The sequence below is a fragment of the Asterias rubens genome, chromosome 11, assembly GCF_902459465.1.
Source record: "Asterias rubens chromosome 11, eAstRub1.3, whole genome shotgun sequence".
NCBI classification, from domain to species: Eukaryota; Metazoa; Echinodermata; class Asteroidea; order Forcipulatida; family Asteriidae; genus Asterias; species Asterias rubens.
This window is the reverse complement of record NC_047072.1, coordinates 14251184-14276466: the sequence shown is the minus strand read 5'-3', so window position 1 is coordinate 14276466 and position 25283 is coordinate 14251184. Positions and strand designations below refer to the sequence as shown.

Below are 25283 nucleotides of genomic sequence, written 5' to 3'. Positions count from 1 at the left end.
CTCAAACAGGGTTACCCTATTCACATTAATTCAAATTCCGTAAGAATAGGAAGGGTGTCGTCCACTAGCAGCCTTGTTGGTTGAGCAGAATGCACTACCTTCCCAACTTTTTATAAAGCAATGATGCTTAAGTGCCTAGCTCAATGGCACAGGTGTCTCGCATGACCACGATTCAAACCCACACTCTTCTGCAGACAACACCTTGAACTAGACGGCTAGGCCATGACATTCACAGTTGCTATGCTATGGTGAATTGAAGGGAGCATGCTTAACACCAAACTCAACCAGTCAAGCATGTTACCTGTTTAGTTGTATAATAAGGTGACCCTGGCTGAGCTCAAACTTGACTTTCCATTCATCCCTCGTCCTCTCTGCCTGTAGGGGGTTACCAAGACAACTTTGAACTTTGATATAGAGCTAAAAAAGTGAAATGGTTAAAGGATAGCATTAGGTTTCAAATTGTATTATTGCGGAACTCTTGTTTGTAAGTTTTAGTCGGAATAATAAGTCATTTTTAAGTCAACAATTACTAGATAATAAGTCAAAACTGTGAAACAATAAGTCCAAACTAAGAGATCAGAAGCTATATTAAAAAGATTGATTTTGGATTGACTACACTTAAGAGTTGCTAAACAAAATCTTTATGATTTATAAAGTTCATTACCATTTTGAAGTTTCAGAAACTGTTCTCTTCTTTCAAGACAATGCCTCTTTAAAACTACACTAAGAAATGAAAGAGAAAGAATGCAGGTAAATCTTTTGACATTTTTGTTCAGTCTTTGTCAAAAAACAGTTAACATTCAATACCACACAACCAGGGCCCTAATTTTTGTTTACAGAAAATATTGCAACAGTTTTCTAAAAAAGCAAAAGTTAGCTTTGAAATTGGGCACAGGGCCCATTTGCATGGCGAAGAAAAACAGAACAAGATGTTAAGCTTCCCCGCCCGCTTCCTTTTTGGGGCTGCTGATTTAATTTTTTGTTACAATTCAATATGAGATTAAAAGATATATAAAAAGACTCAACAAAATACCAACTTGCAATTCATCACTTAGCCTGTGCTGGTTACATGGTTAAAAATGGGACACAATTTCATAAAGCCAGTTAGCATTAAACTTGCTAAGCACAGACAAATCTTGCTTAACCAGTCAAAACTCCATAAAGTTTACCTTGTTGCAATTGGTGCCCCTATGTTAAAGCTAAAACTAAAACCACTTTAAATGTAAGCAATGAACTGCATGTACTGTGCCTTGTCTGAGTGCAACATAAATAATTATTTCTTGCATTCATGTGTGTGCAGAACAGTGGAAAGCAGCCACCTTGAAAATAAAAAATAAATAAATGCCCCTCTCCGCACCCTCTTTCACGAACTCAGACGCTAAACATTTAATTTGTGGCATTCTGTAAAGCGCATAATGATGGTTCTAAGGGCGTGGCCCTGAATAAAATAAAATATAAAAATATGAACTCCAACTCCAAACAAGTTCATTTACAGCGAAGTTGAAAAAGTACTGTTCCTCTTTTGAAAAAACCTTTTGTGTAAATTATTTTATCACAAAAAGGTCGGTTAACTGAAATAAATAAAACATACCAATAACCAATATTACTAAGCTTTGTTTTTGCTGTTTAAGCTACTCAAAAATATTACACAGATTCAAACACTGACAAAAAAACGTCGGATTTTGTTTGATTGAATACATCATGATTTATTTTTATATGCACCATACATTGTACATGTATATTCCAAAGTGCTGGCTAACACACAATTTACATGTAACACACTCGGTTTTGAGACAGTCGAAAAACTAAAACGATTAGTTACTGTTTTTGAATCGGATAATGAAGTAAACAAAATAATGCGCCATATTATGATGAGGCTTGTGTTGTTAAGGAAAACCCTTAAGCTAATAGAAACAACTTTGTTTTGTTTCAACTTGTGGGTTATCCGTTTCAGCATTCACATGTGTACAGCTCAAAACTTTTTGCAAAATGAAATCGGATTTATCACAAAAAAATATACTTTAGGAGTACTCTTCCCTCGTTTAATTGAGTTTTTGTATCAAATATACTGCAAGTATCAAAAGTTTATATCCGTACAAAATTTATGATCAACATGAAGTTATGAAATTAAAGACAGTGGACACTATTGGTAATTGTCAAACACAAGTCTTCTCACTTGGTGTATATCAACATATTTATAAAATAACAAACCTGTGAAAATTTGAGCTTGATTGGTCGTCGGAGTTGCGAGATAACTATGAAAGAAAAGAACACCCTTGTCACACGAAGTTGTGTGCTTTTAGATGCTGGATTTCGAGACCTCAAATTCTAAACTTGAGGTCACGAAATCAAACTCGTGGAAACTTACCTCTTTCTCAAAAACTACGTTACTTCAGAGGGAGCCGTTTTTCACAATGTTTTACACTATCAATCTCTCCCCCATTACTCGTTACCAAGTGAGGTTTTATGCTGATAAATATTTTGAGTCTTTACCAATAGTGTCCACTGCCTTTAAAGGTTCTACTATAGTTAAACTTTTCATACAAGAATCAGCTGACAAGGTTGGAAGGAACGATACACATCATCTATGTATATTAATTCAGTAACATTTATTCCAATGCTGTCATACAATACAATAATGCACATTGGTAAAACTAACTAGTTTTAGAAAAGCCAATAACTTTCGATACACTTAAGTTTTTTAATAAAAGTCAAGGAACTGAGCTAGCTTTTAGCAAAATACAAATAGGGTGATGATTTACGAGTCATCTATGTTTCTAATACAAGCTGCTTAGGAATATATGAATACAAAACTTTGAATTTAGGAGGAATACTTTCAATTCAGTGCAATATCTTTTAGACAAAAAAGAAACGAAGTGGTTATTGGTAAACACAATTAATCCTTGATACCTGAGGTAGGGGTCCCAAAACAATAGGCTTCTGGGGGATTTTAAAGACCAACCCGCACACAATGTTTGGAGTTGATATGCAAAGTCCTTCTCGAGTTACGGTCAATGGTTGCAAACATCAATGGAAAGACATGTCAGACACAGTATGCCCCTTGGATGGCTTTGCCAACTGCGGGGCATAAAAAACACTTCCAAATGAAGATTCAGCCTCAGATTGTTGAACGATGAACAAAGATAGTTAAATTTGGAAACTTATGATACAAAAATTGCAAAGAGATTCTACCCCTAGAATGGATTTCTTAAAATTTATTTGTTATTGTTTCATGATTTTGGTTTATAATTATTGCCTGGATCTTGTTTCTTTCTTAGAAGAGTATTTAACAATACAATAAACATTCAAACAAAGAAATATTAATTAACTTGTCATCACTAACACAAAAACAAATAAATTTGTTGGTATTGATTTTTAAAAGTGGGGAATATTCACTGTTAGACCCACCAGACATTGTATTTGTATGTTAAGTTTGAGCAATGCTGGTTAACTAAAATTGCAGCACCTTCCTGACTGTAGCGACGTACGGCTGGTCAGGCGGGGAGTGCCTCTGAGGTCCTTTCAAAAAAGCGCTGACTCTTGGCTGAGACGAGATCTTACTCACAAAAGCCTATATATACATAAAAAAATCAAAAGAAAATGACAAAATCAAAATAATCAGAAATGAAACTTTGATAATCAAACATTTGCTTTTTCATTCTCTTAGACGTTTTTGTGGGGAAACAAATGATACGGTCCCATGTACATGATAAATATAATCTTGGTGATCTTTCCAAACTTCAATATATTCAGAATTTACTGTAAAATGTATGTTTTGCAATGCAACACCGCAGTAGCACTCAAATAATCCCTGTTCACACTTTATCTCTTTTCCCTTTGGAATACAACCCTGGGGTGACCCGGGACTTGTTTTAACCCCACGGTTACCCAGGCATACTTTCACACCATGTCCCAATTCCACGGGGTCTATGATGCATGTTTTTAAGAATACTCATTGGTTTAATGGCCTAACCCTACTCTGGAGCAAGATGGCCTTTTCCCCAGGGTATATCAATTTGCCGGGGTAGACTAGGGGTAAAGCGATCATAGTGTGAAGTGGCTAGCTGCTATTAACCCCTGGGACAGTAATGTGAAAAGGGCTATGTACACAAACATAAAAATCATATTAAATCTGGTGGAGCTGGTTATGTAAAATACTTACAGTCATACGCGGGAAACTGGAAGACAACTCTGGTACTAACTCAACAACCCACAGAAAAACTTCCAACCAACAAAGGTCTGCCAGAGTCAACGAGTCTCCAACAAGGAACCCAGAGGTACTCTTCTCGTAGATCTGAAAAAAAGCAATGAAGTCAAAGGTGGTGAGAACTTTCTGCATCCTTGATTGCACTTTGTAAAATTTCCAAACATATTTTCCAGCTGATTAAAGACCTTTTAAACAAAGCGACATTGAGGTAACTTGGGTTTTTGTGTAGTATCTCTTGCCCTTAAGGTTATAAATGGTCCAATTTTGAACAGTACAGATCCAAACTGTACCAACATCTTGAGATATCATGTAAACATACACACACGCAACCCACCCCCCCCCCCCCCCGACAACAACTATAGTTCTAACGTAGCCTCATGAAACATGAACAACCTGATTCAAAAAATCTACCGGTACGTGTACATGCCATCAGCATCTTTTGATCTGGTGTATTTGACCCGGGTGTTGGGAAATTCCTTCAGGGCAGAAGATGCCCTCATTTTTTCAAGTTACCAGCCAGGACAAGTACCTTTTCGCTTCACCAGTCCCTCCGCTCTTGGGTCCATTTTTCATACAAAATAGGGATGTTTTTCTAGACTGGCCAGCTGGACAATTTAAAGAGAATTCAACCTGGTCCTCTGCTGCCTTAAGAGGGACACTGCTGGGAAATAGGGCTCATACCAAAGTTTTTAATATCCCACCTTTTCAAACATGGGCACATATCGCTCCTTAGATCTCTTTGCGATCATTTCTATGTCTTGCTGCTTCTCTTCTTCAGTCTTCTTAAACTGTACTCCCAAGACACCAATTCCGATGAAATCTTTGTAGGCCTCAAACAACATATCCACCCTGAAAGAATTCAAACCAAAATACGACAATCACTTAAAAATTTGGAATTCAAGAAAAATTCATCACATAGCCTCAACATTTAGTGGACCAAAAGTCAATACTTTTAAGAAGGCAGAAGTATAAGTAGATGGTATTATTATTTTTTTTTGCTGTATACTAAAATAATTTTAATGTTATTTTTAGTTACACAGTAGTTGGTGAGATTTGTTTTCTTCAGATAGGAATAATAAGCTGATGCAATATGACATTAGTAAACACCATGCCTACTGCTGAACACAGCCCAGCCCTAAGTTCTGATCTTACATTGCAGATTCTTCAACCGATTTGCCCATTAGTCCATGTTTTTGAGCGATGTATCTACAGATAGCACCGACCTGGACGAGCTTCAGTCCATCTATCATGAGAGCAGGTACTTGATTGAACAAGAGTTCACCATCTGAAGGTATCAACAAAATCAATCCATACAAATACATCAGAAAAAAAGTTGACAAAGAAATTTGAATAACATTATAAAGCGACCAATTGATTAAAGGCAGTGGACACTATGGTAATTACTCAAAGAACGAATAATGGGGGAGGTTGGTAGTATAAAACATTGTGAGAAATGGCTCTTGAGAAAGAAGTAATTTTCCACGAATTTGATTTTGATACCTCAAATTTATAACTTGAGGTCTCGAAATCAAGCATCAGAAAACACACAACATCGTGTGACAAGGGTGTTTTTTCTTTCATTATTATCTCGCAACTTCGATGACCGATTGAGCTGAAATTTTCACAGGTTTGTTATTTTATGCATATGTTGAGATAAATAAAGTGAGAAGACTGGCCTTTGACAAGTACCAATACTAATTCCGCCACTGTCTTTAACAATTTAAAGGCTTGTTACCGTTTTGTTGTTTTTTGTGTGTGTCACTACATTGTGATTGGGTTTGTTTGGTTTCCAAATACGTTGCCAGACTCAACAAGTTAACATAAAACATGCTGTGCACCACTGCACATGATTATTACACTACAGGAAATTAATTAAATTGTTATGAACTTTGAGTAATTGTTAGGAAAGGGCAGAGTCATTCGCAAAGAGCACTTCCATTTAAAATTATATAAAGTCTATGGGAAACCTTGAAGGGGCATCGTCGTGGCAACAGAGGTTTGTCTTCTTTGACTGCGCTGCTTTCAATGTGTTTCATACAATAAACCACAGAGCAAGATGAATAAACCCAATAAACCACAGAGCAAGATGAATAAACCCAATAAACCACAGAGCAAGATGAATAAACCCAATAAACCACAGAGCAAGATAAATAAACCCAATAAACCACAGAGCAAGATGAATAAACCCAATAAACCACAGAGCAAGATGAATAAACCTACCATGCCCACAATCTGCCCTTCTTTCAAATGAATTTATGAAAAGCCTAAACAATAAGGTAAAGTATACATGATTATTCATACCATCTCGAAGTTTCAGGAACTGTTCCCTCTCTGTCAGAAAGACTTCTTCAAACTGCGAAAATTTACAAGAAGAAATAATCAGACAAAAATGAAGAATAGTTCGATTTTATTTGAGGAATTTAAAGTTTGCTGTCAAAGTTAGTAAATAGTGGAAAAGTGTCTGTATGGCGCCACCACTTTTCATTCGATATGAAATAATATAGTACTAGCATAAGCATGGAGGTAGAAATGGTACTAGCAGTAGGCTCGACTAGTGTATAATTTACCTTAAAAAAGTGGTGGCGCCATACGGAAAATTATCCCTGCGTGATGATATAAGGACGTCTTTTTACATCTTGGTTGGTGCATGGTGGTGCTAGCCTCACTTATGTGGCCAAGGCTAGGTTATTCAGCTAGCATTGGCCACACAGTGACAGTGGGGATAGGTTGGTGCTGCTGTCAATCAGCTCTGCCCTGCCTGTGCATTGACAGCGGACAGCCACCAACCCGGTCAATTACCACGCGGTGAAGACCGGCTCTCCAAAACTATTATTCCCTAGTTAATTTAAATTTAAATAAGACAAAAGATACAATTAAGCTCAACTACCTCGACTCCTGCAGCCGCAAGAGTGAAACGAATGATTTCACCTCTACCTCGACCATCGAAATAGATCAACTTTGCTTTGGCGGCCATGACTTGCAAAAACTTTCTGGAATTCTGGGTGTGCCTGGTTCGTTCAGTAATTCTGCTGCAACTAACTGTGTTCCCACACCTACCACGCCAGCTAGCAGATAAATGTAAGAAATAATTTAATCCTCTTATGCAAAGTGTGTGTTTGAAGCGAAGCCTCGGACTGTATCACCAGAACGTTCAGCAGAGAGTCAGCACACAATCATCAGACGCAGGTAGGTGTAGGTGATCCGGAACAACCTAAAAGTTGTACCCACATAATCCCCAGATATTCACCATACCCCCCACCAGCTGCAGCACATGTGATACTCTAATTTTTTAACGGTCCTCTTATATACCGCCCTCTTTAATTGATTTATTATTCTGAACCGCCCTCTGTTGTTCATGAACGCGATGCAGGTGATACCATTAGCTGTACGGGGTACATCCTAAATAAAATTCGTAATTATATATACAAAATGTTCTTTATGACCATAAAAACCTACACAATATGTTTTATTAAATAAATTTTGTTATAAATTTATTCACTTGTAAATCTATTGTATTAACTTGTCTTGTGTTTTTTCCCTGTTAGAAAAACCCTAAATTTAATTGTTGGTCGCTTCCTATCAACCTCGACTTTGCTAATGTTTTGTCGAGCCCCCATCCATATTAGCGCAAAATGCAAGTAGATTTTAGCCTCAACCATGGGGTTAAGCTAGTAATTAAATGCGATTGCCAAATACATGAAATAGAAACGCACGTGTTTATTGGTCGTGTGCCCCGTATGAAACGTGTATATTCGAATGACATTGACTAGAGAAGCCAGACTTAAAAAATGGCTGAAACGCAGATGGAAGTGAGTCCGAATAGGAGCAGAAATCAACAAAAAACGAAGAGAAAGAAGAAGTCGCTTTCCTCCGTTTCACAGACTATGGATGCTGGGGAAGGTATAATACATTTAGTGTAATAATATATTATAAGCCTTTTTTTTTTGCGAGATCAGGCTGAGGCTTTAAAAATAAAAGAGAACTCCACGTGCACAAAAAACCTGAAGAAGACCAACAAATTTCTAATGGGATTTTGTACACATGATCCCAATTTTTCTATGTATGTAGTGTAACTGACATGGTTATGTCCGAGGACAAATTGAAATTGTGAGCATGAATTGTACAACGTCAACGGTTTTAGAACCGTACCTTTGAAATACCCCCATTACATTTCTAGCCCTGGTAGGACGTCAGTCAGTGCCACTGCACTGACGCCCTCGGTCCTACTACTTGCCGTCAACTCGCCGACTTGCCGTCAACTCTCCGCTTTGTGTAAATTGCTCGCTGACTATTATCCATCTGCTTAGTGGGTGGTTGACGCAAGTTGATGGCGCAACCAGTGATCAGTGCAAGAAAGTGTTTACACGGAAGTTAGTGGGGATGGGAAACGTCAATTTTAATTTTCTTTTCACAAAATATTAACACCAAAGGAGAAAATTCAACTATTTTAAATAATGCCTTCTTGGAGTTCCAACTACAAGGAACATGTGAGTAAAAGTTCAGATTCCTGAGTTGGGTAGAAATATTTTGGAATTTTTTTCGCAATGGTACGGGACCTTTATACCCTGGACTCCGTCGCGTTGCATGCAACGGAGGAGTCCAACCTGGGCTAATTACATTTCATACTTAGAAAACTTCATCACCTGATCACGGACATGACTACTTTGACCAGGCAGAAGTTGGTGTTTATTACTTAAATAATCCAAAAAAAGTTAAATAATTAGTGGTTAACAAATTCTGTTTGAATCTAACAGATTCAAAGGAACAAACACCAGTTCTAAACAGCACAGATGGAAATAATTAGTGGTTAACAAATTCTGTTTGAATCTACTAACAGGTTCAAAGGAACAAACACCAGTTCTAAACAGCACAGATGGAAATAATTAGTGGTTAACAAATTTTGTTTGAATCTAACAGGTTCAAAGGAACAAACACCAGTTCTAAACAGCACAGATGGAAATAATTAGTGGCTAACAAATTCTGTTTGAATCTAACAGATTCAAAGGAACAAACACCAGTTCTAAACAGCACAGATGGAACGGGAAATCAGAAGAAAAAACTCAAGAGGAAGACTGATGCTGTGATCTCAACACCTGGTAAATATGGCTGCATTTTTATCATTGCTAAAGTATTTAATCTGAGGACCTTTTTGTAAGTTTAGAAAAGTGCCCTGCATATATTTTTATTTAAAGTTAGACATCCACAGTCTAGCCTATTAGTATTATGCCATAAACGGAACTTGAAATGAAGTGTTAAGTTATTGATGTTTCTAAAGAAAAGCGGGTAGTCCATCCATCCTGAATAAGCATGAAGGGCCCGAGTATTTAGAGAGAAGCTAAGAGATTGACAGAAAGTCTAGTTCAGTAATGTGTACTTTGTCTAAAACAATGAACTGTTTCTTACACAGACGCTAAAATACAGAAGAAATCACGCAGAGATGTGGGAGAGGCTTCAAAGACGGCTACACCTGGCACAACAAAAAAGAACAAAGAGAAGAAGAACTCAAAGACATCCAGTGCTAAAAAACCATTAAGAGATGAAGATGATGATCAGGCAGAGTTTGCCGAGTCGGATCTGCAGTTTGAGCCAGAGCTAGAGTTTGAGTCAGATGGTGAAGATGAGTCTGGAGATGAAACAAACGACAAAGCGGGCTCTGATGAGAAGAGAACAAAACCTGAGGAAGATAACGAGGAGGAGGATGCTGAAGATGACAAGGATGTGGAAGATGTGTCCAACGATCAACAAACAAAACCAGAAATACAATGTAAGTTTCCTTTCCATTCAAAATCCAACAGCATGTTTTGTTTGATTCTGTTGGACTAAGGACTTCAACTAGTAAACTGATCATACTTTACATAAGTTTGAAGTGTCGTGGCTGAGTGGTTAAGAGCACCGAATTTAAACTCTGGTGTTTCTGATCAGCAGAGTGTGGGTTCGAATCCCCAGTCGTGACACTTGTGTCCTTAAGCAAGACACTTAACCATTTCTTCGCCTTTTGGATGGGATGGGACGTAAAGCCTTTGGTCCCATGTGTTGTGTAGGGCATGTAAAAGAACCCAGTGCATGCACTTATCAAAAAGAGAAAGGGTTCGCCCTGGTGATCCTAGCTGTAGCTGCTGTATGACATGGTGTGCTAAGGATTAGGTCTCATAATTTCAAAATCTTCGTCCCACTCACCTTGAAGTAAAAATAAATGGTGCTTTGTATCCTTTGGAAAAGGCGCGTTATAAATACGTTTATTATTATTATTATTATTGTTATAAGATCAGGCACACCATCGTTACATAGTCCAACAATTTGGGTGTTGATTTTCTGAATCGTGTTGGACTGAGGACTGCACCAAGGAAAACCCTTGAATCATGTAGGAACTGAAAACCTAATCCACATGGGAAGCTCTACCGTGTTGGGATTGGAACCTGGGTCCATGGAGAAGAAAGGCAGGGAAATAAACAAATGAGCCAACCTGATTGCCAATTTTATAGTATTACATCAGAAAATGTTGACAGATGCCAACAACATTCAAAATCAGTCCTCAAAAACATTTTGTGCTTAGAATCAAATTGCAGACTTTGCTATTGTACTATTGACACTACAAGTGATCATAAAATGTTATTAAATTTGACTTGTTTTTATTTCATCACAGTACCAGGTACAAGCATCGTACTGCCAGACACAAGTTTTGACTGCTTAGAAAGCAAGGTATCAGAGTCCACTCTGAACGCCATCAAGGATATGGGGTTCACACATATGACAGAGATACAGTATAAAGCCATTCCATATCTCCTAGATGGCAGGTAAGTTCCTCGTATTTGTTCACAGTATTTATCCAATTTAGCCAGGTTGAGTAAAGCCATCATGATGCATATCAATTTTTTATACACAGAAAGGTTAATACTAACAGACTGGGAAACATATTTACCACATTGGTTGCTATGGGTATTATATATCAGTTGCTAAGGTACATTACCTTGGCTGCTATGGTCACAGTACATTGGTTGCCAAGGGTATATTATGCATCATGTTTGTGTATTTTTCTTAGTAAAATATGACGTATCGTGTGACACACAGCAGAAACCAATAGATGGGGTGATTAAATGTGCCAGCAGTATTTTGATAAATAAGAGTTGAAGCTTTGCGTGGTTTATAAGATAGGATGTAAAGAGGTTGTGGGTGATAGCCATTGTAATAACCTCCTACGGTCAAATTGTTGGTCTATAAAAAGAACCAGGGGTGAGTTGGACAGTATTCTTCTTCAGTATTTTATAAAAGAAGTTGTTTCTTGCGCCTTTGTAACCAGGAGCATCAAAATGTAAAACTCCTCAAAAGTGTTTTCTATTTGAGAGAGTTAAACTTGAAGGTTCTGAATCATATATCATTAGAGATCAACCACCTTGGTTTGTGTTGAGCATGCCAACAGACATCAAAGTATGGATTGTGAAGTCATTTGTGTTTCTCTTTTTTTAGGGATCTCCTGGCAGCTGCTAAGACTGGTAGTGGCAAGACACTCGCATTCCTCATCCCTACAATTGAGCTCATTTACAAACTGAAGTTTATGCCCAGAAATGGTATGTTATGAATGGTGCATTTTGAGTTTATCGGGCAATAGATTTTGTGAGCTTTTTGTTTTGTATTTGAATTTTGTGCAGAATTTGTTACTCATCATGTCGTTTTATTGATAATCAATGGAAAATATTGTAAAAACTACCTTTAGAAGTTTGATACTGAGAGGTATTTTTGCACCAGGCAGTGGATAAACAGTGCTTAAAGGCAGTGGACACTATTGGTAATTGTCAAAGACTACCCTTCACAGTTGGTGTATCTCAACATATGCATTAAATAACAAACCAGTGAAAATTTGAGCTCAATCGGTCATCAAAGTAAACCAGTGAAAATTTGAGCTCAATCGGTCATCAAAGTTGCAAGATAATAATGAAAGAAGAAAACACCCTTGTCACACGAAGTTGTGTGCATTTAGATGGTTGATTTCGAGACCTCAAGTTCTAAACTTGAGGTTTCAAAATCAAATTCGTGGAAAATTACTTCTTTCTCCAAAACTATGGCACTTCAGAGGGAGCTGTTTCTCACAATGTTTTATACCACCAACCTCTCCCCATTACTTGTCACCAAGAAAGGTTTTATGCTAATAATTATTTTGAGTAATTACCAATAGTGTCCACTGCCTTTAAAAGGTACAATGTACAAGTAACACATTATGCGGAAAATGAAATCCAAAATGACACAACCAAGACTATTGTTGTGATGACTTCAGTTGAATCGGGCACCGTTAAGAACAACAGAGAAATAGAAAACAAATGTTTGCCGATCTTAATTATTTGTAGGCACCGGGGTCATCATACTGTCACCAACTAGAGAGCTGGCAATGCAGACGTATGGAGTCTTGAGGGAGACTCTTAAGTATCACTATCACACCTTTGGGCTTGTGATGGGAGGAACATGTCGTACGGCAGAGGCTAAGAAACTAGCGAAGGGGGTCAACATTGTGGTTGCCACACCAGGGCGACTTCTTGATCATTTACAGGTGAGAACAGATAAAACTTTTTGTAAATTCATCAGAACGATCATACGATAACTAGCAAACTACATTTGTAGTACACTCTTGCCCAACATGAAATTTAGTGCTTACAGTCACCATCCCAGACTAAATGATTCAATCAAAATGTTTGCGCACATGACCAATAAGGTTCGTGCAATTTATTCTTTTCTAATCTTATAATGAAGGCTGCAAAATTGTTCAATAAGCTCGGCTCACTGTACTTGAAAAGTGAACATGGTTAATACATGTAAGGGCTTCAAATGCCCACTGGAGGATTGTCCAGTAATTTTAAAACTTGGCCAGTATCCCCAATACTGAATGGCTCTTGCAGTTTATGTTTGTTCAGGACAGAAACTTTTGAAGATTTTTTAATGAATTCTTGAGCTTTTCAATTTTAAGTCAAATTTTTCAGCAAATATGTAAACAAAACATTTTAGATCTTGTTAAAGATATTTCATGTCTAGTGAAAGTTCTGAACTACAAACCTAGTGGGGATTTTGTAGAAATACAATCCTTGTTCAAGTCCAACCTTATTGAATTTAGTTGTAAAGATTTTGTTTAACATCTTTGTGCTATTTGTCTAATTCAGAACACAGAGTCGTTCATGTATAAGAATCTACAGTGTCTTGTGATTGATGAGGCAGATCGTATTCTTGAGGTGGGATTTGAGCCAGAGATGAGGCAGATTATTCGACTTCTCCCTAGTAAGTTCAAAGGTTATTTGGTTAATCCCACAATAAGGATGTTGTGCTGCTTTAATTGGCAATTTTATGTTTGTTTTTTCCTGCCTTGATAGAAAACCTGTTATGATAACATTAATAATAATCATTTCTTATAAAGGTTTTCTTTGGGTGTCTAAAAGTGCTTGTTATGTTTAAGACAGGTATTTTTAGTTCTTTTGAGTTATAAGAACCATTTCTATAGCACCTTGTTATGATGAGCCATGGTGATGTGGTGCAATCTACTGCCAACTACAGCAGAGACACAGGGCCAAACCTTTTCTTTACACATGGTATGGCTTTTCGTCCCATCTGAAGGGGAAAGCAATAATGGTCAAGTGTCTTGCTTAAAGCCATTATACACTTTCGGAACAGCAAAACAAATTTACAAATAACTTTCAGGGTTTACAGCAGGTCATGGTGAAAGACTTCTCTTTAAATATTATTCCATGAATACTTTACTGTTTGAGAAAACAATAAAACAATTATCAATTCTCGTTGTCGAGAATTACGGATTTATTTTAAACACATGTCATGACACGGCGAAACGTGGGGAAACAAGGGTGGGTTTTCCCGTTATTTTCTCCCGACTCCGATGACCAATTGAGCCTAAATTTTCACAGGTTTGTTGTTTTATATATAAGTTGTGATACACGAAGTGTGGGCCTTTGGACAACACTGTTTACCGAAAGTGTCCAATGGCTTTAAGGACACAAGTGTCAAGAGAGGGAGTCAAACCCACACTCTGCTGATCAGAAACAGAAGAGTCTGATTCCAGGGTTAAAAATATCTGTATTTTATTGTGTAGTTTTTTCAGCACAAAATTGTTTACATCAATAAAGGCTTCACACCATCAATCACAGAGGAAAGATTTTTAATAAAACCAAGTATCTCAATGTCTGAGAACCAGTTTCAATGTTGCATTTATCGCTCCTTTGTTTCCAGAGAGACGTCAAACCATGCTTTTTTCAGCAACTCAGACCAGAAAGACGGAGGACTTGGCAAGAATATCTCTCAAGAAAGAGCCAATTTATGTTGGTGTTGATGACAATAAACTAGCAGCAACCGTGGATGGGTTGGAACAGGTCAGTCAGACTCTTGTAGTTTTTTTAATGGGAATTTGAACCCAGTATTATTCATTTCTTTGCTAGGACCCTGAATGTTTTTTTTCAAATTTACTGTAAATTTGAAAGTACAGAGTACAGTTGCTTGAGCCGTATCCGAATTCAATTGGCTGCTACAGCTACGTGTAAGATTGTTGCTAAAGGTGTACTATACTTAAGCGCATGATGATATGGAAATCTTGCTGTAACCTTTAACCTATAGCCACTAATTCAGACACAGGGTAACTTACAATATTTTAACTTGTGAGTGACAAGGTATGCTGAGTGTCTTAATTAAAGACATACACCCAGATCCTTTCTGTCTACACTAAATGAAATTTCCTACTCTTGATCCATCTTCTGATGAGTCACATGTGCTTAACCCTTTAATTGTGTTTTTATTTTTGTATTTTAGGGTTATGTTGTGTGTTCATCAGATAAACGATTCCTTCTCCTCTTCACATTCTTAAAGAAGAATCGTAACAAGAAGGTGATGGTGTTCTTCTCTTCTTGTATGTCAGTCAAGTATCACAGTGAGCTGTTGAATTACATTGATCTACCAGTCATGGCAATCCATGTGAGTTATTTAATAATAATAATAATAATAATATAAGTATACGGAAAAATATAGCGATTCTGCGTCTTATATCCAACGAGGCCGAAGGCGCAAATTTGGCGCGTGACATAGAACACACAGTAAGCATGGTAGTGATATTAGCCGTGCAATATAGGTTTTTATCACCACTCCATTCTGCGAATCTGATTGGAGGATAAGCGCGTACTTGAAGATAGTAATTATTATAGCGGCTTCTTATATAGTGCGCATATCTGTCACTCAGAGACACTCAAGGCGCTTTAGCATACAGTATTTTCCTGCAAGAGATGCAGGACTATGTTTGAGTCATGAAACCTACTCCTTTATATACTGCCAATCAATTTCACTCTTTAATTATTTATGTAGTACCTTCTCAGGGTTTACCAGGTGCTGCAGCACAATCTGCCGGGGCGAACCCCTTCTTTTATTGATAAGTGTACTAGGTTCTTTAACATGCATTACACACACACAAGACCTACGGCTAAATGCTCCATCCAAAGGATGAAGCAAGTATGGTTAAAACTGCTCAAGGAAACATGTGCCAAAACCAAGAACCAAATCAAACAAATATTTTACCGCTTACATTCCTTTCTTGTTCCCTCCCTAAACAAACCAATTAAGTAAATTGTTTAGACAATTCAAATGTTATGTTTTATTTGCTTACAGGGTAAACAGAAGCAGAATAAGAGAACGCAGACATTCTTCAAGTTCTGTAATGCAGATAAAGGTATCCTGCTATGTACAGATGTAGCTGCTAGGGGTCTGGACATCCCAGAGGTTGATTGGATTGTTCAATATGATCCTCCAGATGACCCCAAGGTCAGTGTAACTGCTGCTTCATTTACGATTCAATCTTAGGCTGTGTCCGATAATGGCGACTTCGGCTACAGCTTCGGCTAGATCGTGCGCGTCTGCCTATTCTTCAACACTGACATACGTGCTGATTTAGCTGTAGCTGTAGCCAAAGACGCCGTTTCGGACACCATGTAAAACATGTTAAAATTGGACTGACGTGGCCATTGGCACCAAATTGAGGTTTGAGAAATACACTTACAGGAATCTGGCCTCTTCTAAAGGTAACACCGTTTTTCAGCCTGAAGATGGTTCATGGCTTCCACAATTCATTACTTAAAAAGAGATAATATATCTTTGACGGTCTTGAAATTTTATTTGTTAAGTTTTGATTTCACCCTCCAGGAATACATTCACCGGGTTGGTCGTACAGCCAGAGGCCTCGAGGGTAAAGGTCATGCCCTTCTCATACTCCGGCCTCAAGAACTCGGTTTCCTGAGATTTCTGAAGCAAGCTCGAGTGCCACTCAATGAGTTTGAGTTCTCATGGACAAAAATTGCTGACATACAGTCACAGGTAGGTTGCGATGAATCATAGTACCTCAGCCTCATACAAGTAGTTTAACAGTCAGCTAAATTAAAAGGACAACTACAAATATTTGATTTGTATTAAACTTGTTTAGCACACACAGATTTAAGACTGAAAGTGTCACTTTTAATGCCTATAAAAACAAATATAACTTTTCTTAATAAATTGTTGGACTTTCTCAGTATTTTTCTAAATGTTTGTAAAATGTAGGAAGGTAGACTTTGTATGGTCTTTTGCAGCTTCTTTTCAAAAGACTTTCTCATTCCTTTCAAAGAGTTTCACAAGTTAGATTCTTTCAGTTCTTACTCAATGTTTTTGTTCCCACAGCTAGAGAAGTTGATGATGAAGAACTACTACCTGCATCGCTCAGGTCAGGAGGCATACAAGGGATACGTACGAGCGTATGATTCACACAGCCTCAAGCAAATCTTTGACATCACCACGCTGGATCTACAGAAGGTTGCCAAGTCATTTGGGTTCAAAGTCCCACCAGGGGTTGACCTCAGTATCCTTTCAAAATACATCTTCAAGATAAAAATAAATTGTATTCAGTTCTTTAGATTGTGACTCTATAGAAGTCCATTGACTGCTTGCAAAGGAATCAATACCTACTGCTTGGTGTATGAAATTGAAATCACTGTGGTCTATGTGCATGCATGCCTAGCAGATAAAATACAGCCCAGTGTTGTCCCTTAATAAATGGATTGCACATGACATCATTGACCGCCATCTTTGATGATAAATAATGGAAACGTGCACAAGTGTGCGTGCTGCGCATGACTCTCGCCTATGATAGTCTTTAAAGCCTGCACTATACATCAACGAGGCAGCCAATGCAAGGAATCTAAAGTTGTCTGCTGGCAAAATGCAAGTTCAAATACGGATCAGTAACTTTTTTTTTTCCAAAGTGTTTGAGCTGGCATCTTCAAGGCTTCTCAAAGCAAGGGTTCTGAAAGCTACATGCAAACCACAGATTATTCAAACAGCTCAAAATTCATTTCTCATATACATTTGTAAATGACAATGTTGAAAGGAAACATTAAGATATGGACCACTGAAAATGTTGGTAGACTATTGAAATAACACGTAAAATAGTTGTGCAGTGCTGGCTGGTCTCTGAAAAGGTTATGGGAAAACCCTGCATATTTATTGTCATTAGCTCTCCTATTGGTGCATATACTCCAAGATGTCTTAAAATATATCATCGTTTTGCACACACTTGGAGTTGATCAGTGCCACAGAATGCCAACTGCCGAGATTGACCGAGGTTGAGAACCTTATTTCCTTCAACAGTGGCTTAAATTTTATTGCAACTAAAGTGCAGTTTTGTTCATTCTCCAGTTCACCCTCGTTGAAGCACATCAGCATGTGTGTGCCTTAAAATGCCACCGTTGTGGCTTAGTGAGGTTATGACTTGGTTGTCTTTAGATAGAAACACTTATGCAGATTAATATGTCTTCATTTATTGTAGGCTGTATGTGTATTGAACAAAAAATCAGATTATGTTCCTTTACCACATTTTCTCAGGCATCAACGCCATCAAGAGGGCTCAGAAGAATAGAACTGGTTTCTCACCAGCTCAGCTCAGTCAAAAGATGGCACAGAAAACCAAGATTTATAAACACATCACAGGGAGCAAAGATAAACGACAGTTTTCTCGCTAGGGCAATTTTATCCATCACACTCTCTTATTCTTACTAACTGATCATTTAAGAAAACAAAACTAGCACTATGGCAACAGTTGGCACACTTGGTGATCACATCAGTGCAATGATAATCTACCATTTAAAGACAGTGGACACTAATTGGTAATTGTCAAAGACTAGTCTTCACAGTTTGTGTATCTCAAAATATGCATAAAATAACAAACCAGTGAAAATTTGAGCTCAATCGGTCGTCAAAGATGATAATTATTTTGAGTAATTACCAATAATGTCCACTGCCTTAAAAAACAGACATTTTTTTGTGTGGTTTTGAAGGATCATGCAACTTTCTTTTGTTTGGTGACAACAGAAGGTCAAGATCTTGGTCAATATTAGTCACAAAAAAAACAAAGTCTCGGTTTTCAATTTGCCACCTTACTTAAATGAGTGGTTTTTTATTGGATGCACTTGTATGTATAAAATTTTTTTTAGCAATAGCGGCCCTTGGAGCTCATTCACTGTGTTTAATAGAAGTCAACAAAATGGAATAATTTATTTTATGTAAATGCACTTGAAGGGATTTCTACTCTCTCAAAATTAAGTTTGTGTTTCAGGGAAGTAAATGCTGTAAAATTGGACTATAGATCGGCTCACGTCCCTCCAATTCTGTGCATCATTTGTACAATATGTATCAATTCTGTTGACCGGGTTTTCCTGAAACTTTATATTAGCCACGCAGGTGACATTTTGCAAAAGTTATTAGCTGTTAATTTAAAATAAATTAAATGTAAATTGAATCTTGGATGGGTAATAAATTTGCATACATATTGGTCATTATGACCATCGTCTAATACCTTATTTGTGTAAGCAATAATACTTTTTATTGACTTAAATCATGTGGCATTTTTAGACCAGGTATTGCTGTGTTGCAACAAGAGACAGTGCTAGTCTTGCGTTTATTCAAACCTTTTTGTGACCACATTGCTCCCACATACATTGCTTTAAAATGAGAAGGATACTAACTTACACACATGTCCAATGTTCAAATATGCTCAAGACTTGCAGTCTATTGGCAATTAATTGGAACAGTAATGAAAATGAACTTTTCCTAATTTTGTTTTGCTGAAAATTGTAGGGACACACACTTTACCTGACTCTCTGTGCATCTAATAATAATAGACCCCCTTGCATAGGCTACCATTGCATCTGCTGAGGACTAACAACGGAAATGCATGCTCCCATCATAGACCCCTTTACAGATAGGCCAGAAGTGGTGATTTTGATGCATTTTGGGTGAGTTTACGAGTATAAGCTATGCACCTTTTATGCATGACGAACATCCCAAAACATCGCATTGTTTTTTCCTATAATTTGTAAAGGGGTCTATGCACAAATCTCAGCCAAATGGTTCTTCCTTTGACCTTGGCCAGCCAAGCGCTGTTTGAACCATTTTGTGAATGTGACTTCATATGCAAGGGGTCTAAAGTATCAAGGGGGTCTAAAGACTTTTGCTTACTATCGTCTTTTCGGAGTACGGAAATAAATGTTGCATTGAATTTAATTGTATCTGACCACAGCAGCTTTATTTTCGTTTAAGCATGCAGTATTTCTGCCGATCAAAGAAAACAGGAATGAAGTGGAGATTCTGTCTGAGATATGACTGGCCCATAATTTTGGTTGCTGCGATAACCATTTATGATTTATAATTCAAAATGAATAGATCGAGTCACCTGCAATCTGCATGTTTTTGTCGATACTTTTGTATTGAAATAGCCCTATTTTGTACTGTGAATGTTTATTAACTTGGAAATGAAACCCCAAAGTGTCCCCCCCCCCCAAAAAAAAAAAAAAAAAAATCCCAATAATCTCACAACCCTAGGGTGATCAACCCTGCTTTACGGCAAAAATATCATCTCCCAACAAGAAGATTTTAGCATTTTCATTTTAGCGCCATGTTATTTTTTATTTATCTTGCCAAACTATGGACACTTGAGGGCGGCAGATAAGATTAACGTGGGTATTTTTTTTTTTTTGCTGTCCCAAAGTGATGTTAACTCTGCCTCGCTGTGCAGCGTTATTCACGTTACAGACGGAGCGGAACCAGCCTATATAACTCGTCATAACAAAACACACTGGCATTGCATTGCACAGTCTATGTTGTTATTTTTGCGGTGGAATTTATACTGTCAGGAATTCTTTGTTCTGGGAGCTGAAATGGGATCACAAACTGTTGGATCTTCACGTGAGAATTAAAAAGTGAGATATGTTATCATGTCTATGTCTGTGTTTATATTTCGGAGTCTATAGCTTGCTTAATCCATCGTTAATCTACGCGTTTTTCATGAAGAAACGTCATTATATTGTCGGTGCATGTCTAGTCATCGCCATCCTACGTTCGTACATGTCCAACAAGGACAGCCAAGTAATCAAGGTTGTGTACACAGCAAGATAACCATCATGCACCAAGTCTAGTCGTAGACATCTTCTAAAATTGTGTTGCACTTTCGGGTCCTACTACTTGCCGTCAACTCGCCGTCAACTCACTTGTGTGCCGTCAACTCACCGTCAACTCCTCCAATATACATTTAAAATCCACAAAAGAAGCATAGAACTGTAAATTATCAGCTCAAAGAGCATTCGCGTAAGTTTTAGGTCATATTTCGGAATAAAAATTGAGTTTTTTTCTCGTGAAAAAAAAATCTCGAAGCCGAAAAACTGTCAGCCGCCATTTTGCTTTTTCACAATGATTAGTCTTGGCCCAAGATGTCAATGATTGGTACTTTTTTTTTATCAACACAAAGTCGTTTTTGTGAATGAATTTGTACCGAAAACCATGAGAAATATGTAGTTTAGCCCAGACTTAACACTTCCGTGCCCCCTTTTTATAGAATTTTCATGTAAATTTAATGAGTTGACGGCACGAAAATGAGTTGACGGCGAGTTGACGGCAAGTCGGCGAGTTGACGGCAAGTAGTAGGACCGGCACTTTCAGTTTCAGGATGAGTATCACGAATTTCCATTCACTCACCTTCCTTCATCATCATCCCATTCCCAGTCAGACTCAGTAGTCAGAGTCAGTGTCTTATTTATAATTATAATAATTAGGTTGATTGAATGATGGTATGATTGTAAAATCAATTCAAAGTTCAACACCTCTCATACTGATAGACCATGGACCTACCGTCCTTATCGTGATTACCGCCTTGTTGATTATGCTGAATGGCTGAAAAGTCACTGTACTGTAGTTTAGGATACTGTAGGAAGGAAAAAGGGGGCTTACACTTACACTACAGCGCCCCTTTCATGACTTTTGCTTCTCACAACAGCCCTTCAATTGATCAAAATCAACCAGCCAGGTAAATAGGTTCATCTATTAATTACTGGAAACTTCTCTGAAGATTGCTATAAATGATTTCTTCAGTGCTGCCCTGGACTCCTCCGTTTGTTGCATAATATTATTAGTGACATAATCCTAGGCCAGGCAAAGTCCGCTGCCATTGCGAACAAATTTTCCTTCTTCTACTTCTACTTGAATACTTGGTAGGGTCCATAAGACTGGACATAAAGTGTTCCTATCTATACCTGATGAAGTTTTGCTTATATATTTCTTATATATCAGGCTTGATCTTTCACAGACAAAGGCAACAAAGGCGATTACCTTCGTTCCCCTTGGTCGTTATGCCCTTGAAATGCTCCAGTAGAGTTTTACAATTTCTTTAAAAGGTGCCCTTAACCAAGGTGAAAATGCCTTGGTGCCCTTGCCCTTTCACAAACGAACTGCCTACATACAGGCCTGTATACTGTATATCAAGAATTCCAAGACTGCTGGGATTTCAGAATTTGTAATATTAACCTTGGGAATCATAAAGGTCTATTTTTGAAAACTTTCTTACTGAATCTGTATCGTATAAGAACTTGTGTTGTGCGCACGAGCGCCCACAATATTTGTAGCAAGTTCATACTCAAGGTATCAATTTTATGGATATATCAATTTTATACAATAATTCAAGTAATGTCAGTCAGTACAGGTAAAATGTCACAAAGTACAGTATCAACAACTACGTTTATGTCAACAAAATGTAACTTATCATTTTACACTGATTTCCATCAGAGTTGCTACGCATTTCGCACACATGCGCACACTTGATCAAAGAATTCGTGGACCAATCAAAATTATTGTTAAGGACATGAAGAATGTGTTCATGAACAACATGGAACAACTTTCTAAATCAGGTAAAAGTATAAACAAGTCAGGCTCTGGTGAAATACTGCATTTTTTAAATACAGTATTTCATATAATACGTTATCATATTTATGCAGGTTACTGAGCAGAATGATTTACTGTACATAAAGTGGGGTTCCCTGTAAGGTAACCCCACCTTTTCACTCATAATGTATCTTATTTACAGGCCAGTAAAAACTTGACTGGACAAGTTTGGTCGTCTTTTGTTTTTTCAGTTGAACAATACCTCACTGTGTAGTAGGCATTAATCACTAATAATGATCAAATTGTGTTTAATTGTTAACTTTAAAAGTTTATTAATGACTTTTAGTACCGTTAATAATTGAAGTCCTGTTTGACAATGCCAAAAAGTGCTTGTTAAAATAAAAGAAGAAAGGTTATTTTCATTTTGATACATGTGTGTGGTCTTGTTATAGAAAATGTTCTGCTCCAGAAAGAGCTCTGCTACAGTACAGTAGCTACAAACCCTCTGGTTTTGTAGTTTTTCCTTCCAAACCAATTACTACTTTTACAAATTTACATTTGGCATAACATCATATACATTGTAGACCTTTATACTCAAATGTAAATTGATGTTACAATTTGTACACTTGTGAAGCATGATGGTGAGAATTAATTTTACGTTCTTCCTAGCAAAGTTACATTTTGCGGACCCTCCTGATTATTAAATAGAATAGAAATTTGTACTTTTCGAGCTATAATATAAAATCAAATCAGTGAATGAAAGCTCTGCATGGGGCCTTCAGTTATAAGCAAGCTTGACAGAAGTCTGCTGAGATCGGCTGTGGTCATCATCTTAAAAAGTTTCTTGTCTCTCAATAACTTTGGTCAGATGTGTTCTGTGAATCTATGGTACCAAGTACACACATGTGTGTGTAATTTAGCTCAATTATAACCTGCCCCATGAACATGTGCAATTTACTTGGCAGTCCTCCCCAACCGGGTCACAGAGTTTACTAGTATTTGGCTAGTACTTATTGCAAACCAAAAATCCAGTGTGGTTTCTTATTTTCTGTATTGGGCATTGGGACTAAATTGGGAAACCATAGAGAAAGGATTTAAGGCCTGGTCCCATTGCAGCGATAACGATAACGATAACGACACAAACAGAACGCATTCTATTGGTTGAATGAGCGTGTGCGTATTCTGCTAGGAGCAATTTAACCAATACAATGCGTTCTCTTTGCGTCGTGATCGTTATCGTTTTCGTTATCGCTGCAGTGTGACTCTGCCTTTATTGTCCTTCCTTAGAGTTTTCTTGAATGTTACAATGTGTTCCTACAGAATTAACAAATTTGCTACATGGATCATGAATACAAATTTGTACACTATTTTTTGTACAGTGCACTTACCGAACATGTTTCTCTTAGTTTTAGTCCTAGTGATACAAAACACACACATAGGCATAGACTAAGTAGTCGTTATCAATTATCATAACTTCACGCAATGCAATCTGGTTATTACTGAACTTTAACACATCAAAGTCTGTTTCTATAGATAACATTTGTAGTAACAAGTAAACTATACGATAGGCCTACAGCACAAAATCAAAGTTTTTTACTTTGAAGACTGACCTGAAGTGTTTTTAGCATCCATACTGACTGTGCCATGCATTAGTGTACGAAGACCCTGCTTTGAAGGTTACAATATTATTAGCAGTAGTAATAAAATGACTGTAGGTAATCCGTCTAAACAGTAATTTCTTTTTGTATAATTGCTTCCAAACCATTTGATGAGATGAGACTATGTACATAGTAGTAGAGAGTGTACTGTGGGAGGATAATATCTATTCAATATGCAAAACATTGTCATGCGTCATTGAAGCCAATGAACTTTATTGTTCTCTTGGATTGATCTCATGCAAAGACCTCTTGGAACAATGAACTGTCAAACAAACTTTTGTGGTCAATTGTTTCCCCACCCATTCCTATTTGACTCGATTGTAAGCCTACACTCAAAGAGAACATGTTAAATGTTGTACATCTACCGTACATCTTAGTTCAATGTATAAGGTTTGTTAGTGAAAAAGTCTGGTCTCATTTTTAAAATTTCATTACTGGCAAAATTTGACCTCTTTACAAAGGACCTAATATTGCATGGTACAGCCGTCTTTTTTTTTGTTCATTCAAAATCCATATTTGAAAGAATACTGTGCCTGGAATCAATAAAAGTATTTAATTGGTACAATAATCTATATTGGGGTGTTGTGGACGAGCTGTCAAGCCCATCAGCTCTTTGAAAGTTCGTATAGCCTAGTCATCAGGTGGGGGTTCAGATCCTGGTCATGCCATTTGTTTGTCCTTGGGCAAAAGGTGCACGCAACCATAAAAGAACCCAGAATTTGTACAACTGGGGTCACACCAATTTGAAAAATGTTACCGTTTATAAAATTTGAAATATCTTAAAAAACAAAAACAATAACGATGTTTTAAACAATTTTTTTTGTCAAATAAATCTAAGTATCTGACATCAGTATTATTTGTTCATGAATGTAACTTCCACGAAATGTTTATTATGACTGTGTTATATTATTATTATGAACATTATGTCCACAAACACAATAGGCATCAACCTGATAAACGGTCAAATAGAGCCTGTGCATTGCGCATTATTGAATTTGATCCTATGGCAGTGAAATTCACTGTACATGTACACTGTACTGTACATGTACATTGTACCTGTGGACATCTTGAAGCATCTCACAAGATAGCACTCAAAATGAGGATGACAAATCTACCATCTACCCGAGCCTTAAAAGTGATCGTTGACAACTTGAACAGGCATGATAGATGAGTAAACATGACTCATCACCAATGCAAACACCCAGAAAAAAGGGCTT

The 25283-nt window shown here is 37.4% G+C and overlaps 3 protein-coding genes across 3 annotated transcripts in view; 2 read left to right on the top strand and 1 right to left on the bottom strand.

Annotated features, from left to right (window-relative positions):
* Window positions 1-2590: 2590 nt before the first annotated feature.
* On the bottom strand, window positions 2591-7482 carry LOC117297091 (glutathione S-transferase A4-like). The gene is made up of 6 exons (XM_033780225.1): window positions 7095-7482; window positions 6509-6560; window positions 5360-5492; window positions 4909-5056; window positions 4163-4294; window positions 2591-3571 (listed from the first exon to the last, which is right to left on the bottom strand). The coding sequence occupies exons 1-6, from the start codon at window positions 7179-7181 to the stop codon at window positions 3452-3454; spliced, it is 672 nt and encodes a 223-aa protein (XP_033636116.1). The 5' UTR covers window positions 7182-7482; the 3' UTR covers window positions 2591-3451.
* Window positions 7483-7870: 388 nt separating this feature from the next.
* On the top strand, window positions 7871-18415 carry LOC117296350 (ATP-dependent RNA helicase HAS1-like). The gene is made up of 13 exons (XM_033779232.1): window positions 7871-8107; window positions 9205-9303; window positions 9615-9971; window positions 10851-11001; window positions 11672-11772; window positions 12547-12746; window positions 13351-13465; window positions 14426-14565; window positions 14999-15160; window positions 15845-15997; window positions 16376-16546; window positions 16886-17063; window positions 18086-18415. The coding sequence occupies exons 1-13, from the start codon at window positions 7996-7998 to the stop codon at window positions 18220-18222; spliced, it is 2076 nt and encodes a 691-aa protein (XP_033635123.1). The 5' UTR covers window positions 7871-7995; the 3' UTR covers window positions 18223-18415.
* A 31-nt stretch (window positions 18416-18446) lies between these two features.
* Window positions 18447-25283, top strand: part of LOC117296349 (tubby-related protein 4-like) — a 58166-nt gene continuing 51329 nt past the window's right edge. Inside the window, exon 1 of the mRNA XM_033779231.1 lies at window positions 18447-20457. The gene's annotated coding sequence lies outside the window, so the exon portion shown is untranslated. The remainder of the gene's footprint in view (window positions 20458-25283) is intronic.

Bases quoted from the DNA above. Each gene is read 5' to 3' on its own strand.
- LOC117297091 (XM_033780225.1), bottom strand. From the start codon at position 7,181: ATGGCCGCCAAAGCAAAGTTGATCTATTTCGATGGTCGAGGTAGAGGT. The intron at 4,295-4,908 runs GTGGGATATTAA...GCTTTTTTTCAG, and splicing joins ATGTGCCCATGTTTGAAAAG to ATCTACGAGAAGAGTACCTC. The intron at 3,572-4,162 runs GTAAGTATTTTA...ATGTATATATAG, and splicing joins CCAGTTTCCCGCGTATGACT to GCTTTTGTGAGTAAGATCTC.
- LOC117296350 (XM_033779232.1), top strand. From the start codon at position 7,996: ATGGCTGAAACGCAGATGGAAGTGAGTCCGAATAGGAGCAGAAATCAA. The intron at 15,161-15,844 runs GTGAGTTATTTA...ATTTGCTTACAG, and splicing joins TACCAGTCATGGCAATCCAT to GGTAAACAGAAGCAGAATAA. The intron at 17,064-18,085 runs GTATCCTTTCAA...ACATTTTCTCAG, and splicing joins CCCACCAGGGGTTGACCTCA to GCATCAACGCCATCAAGAGG.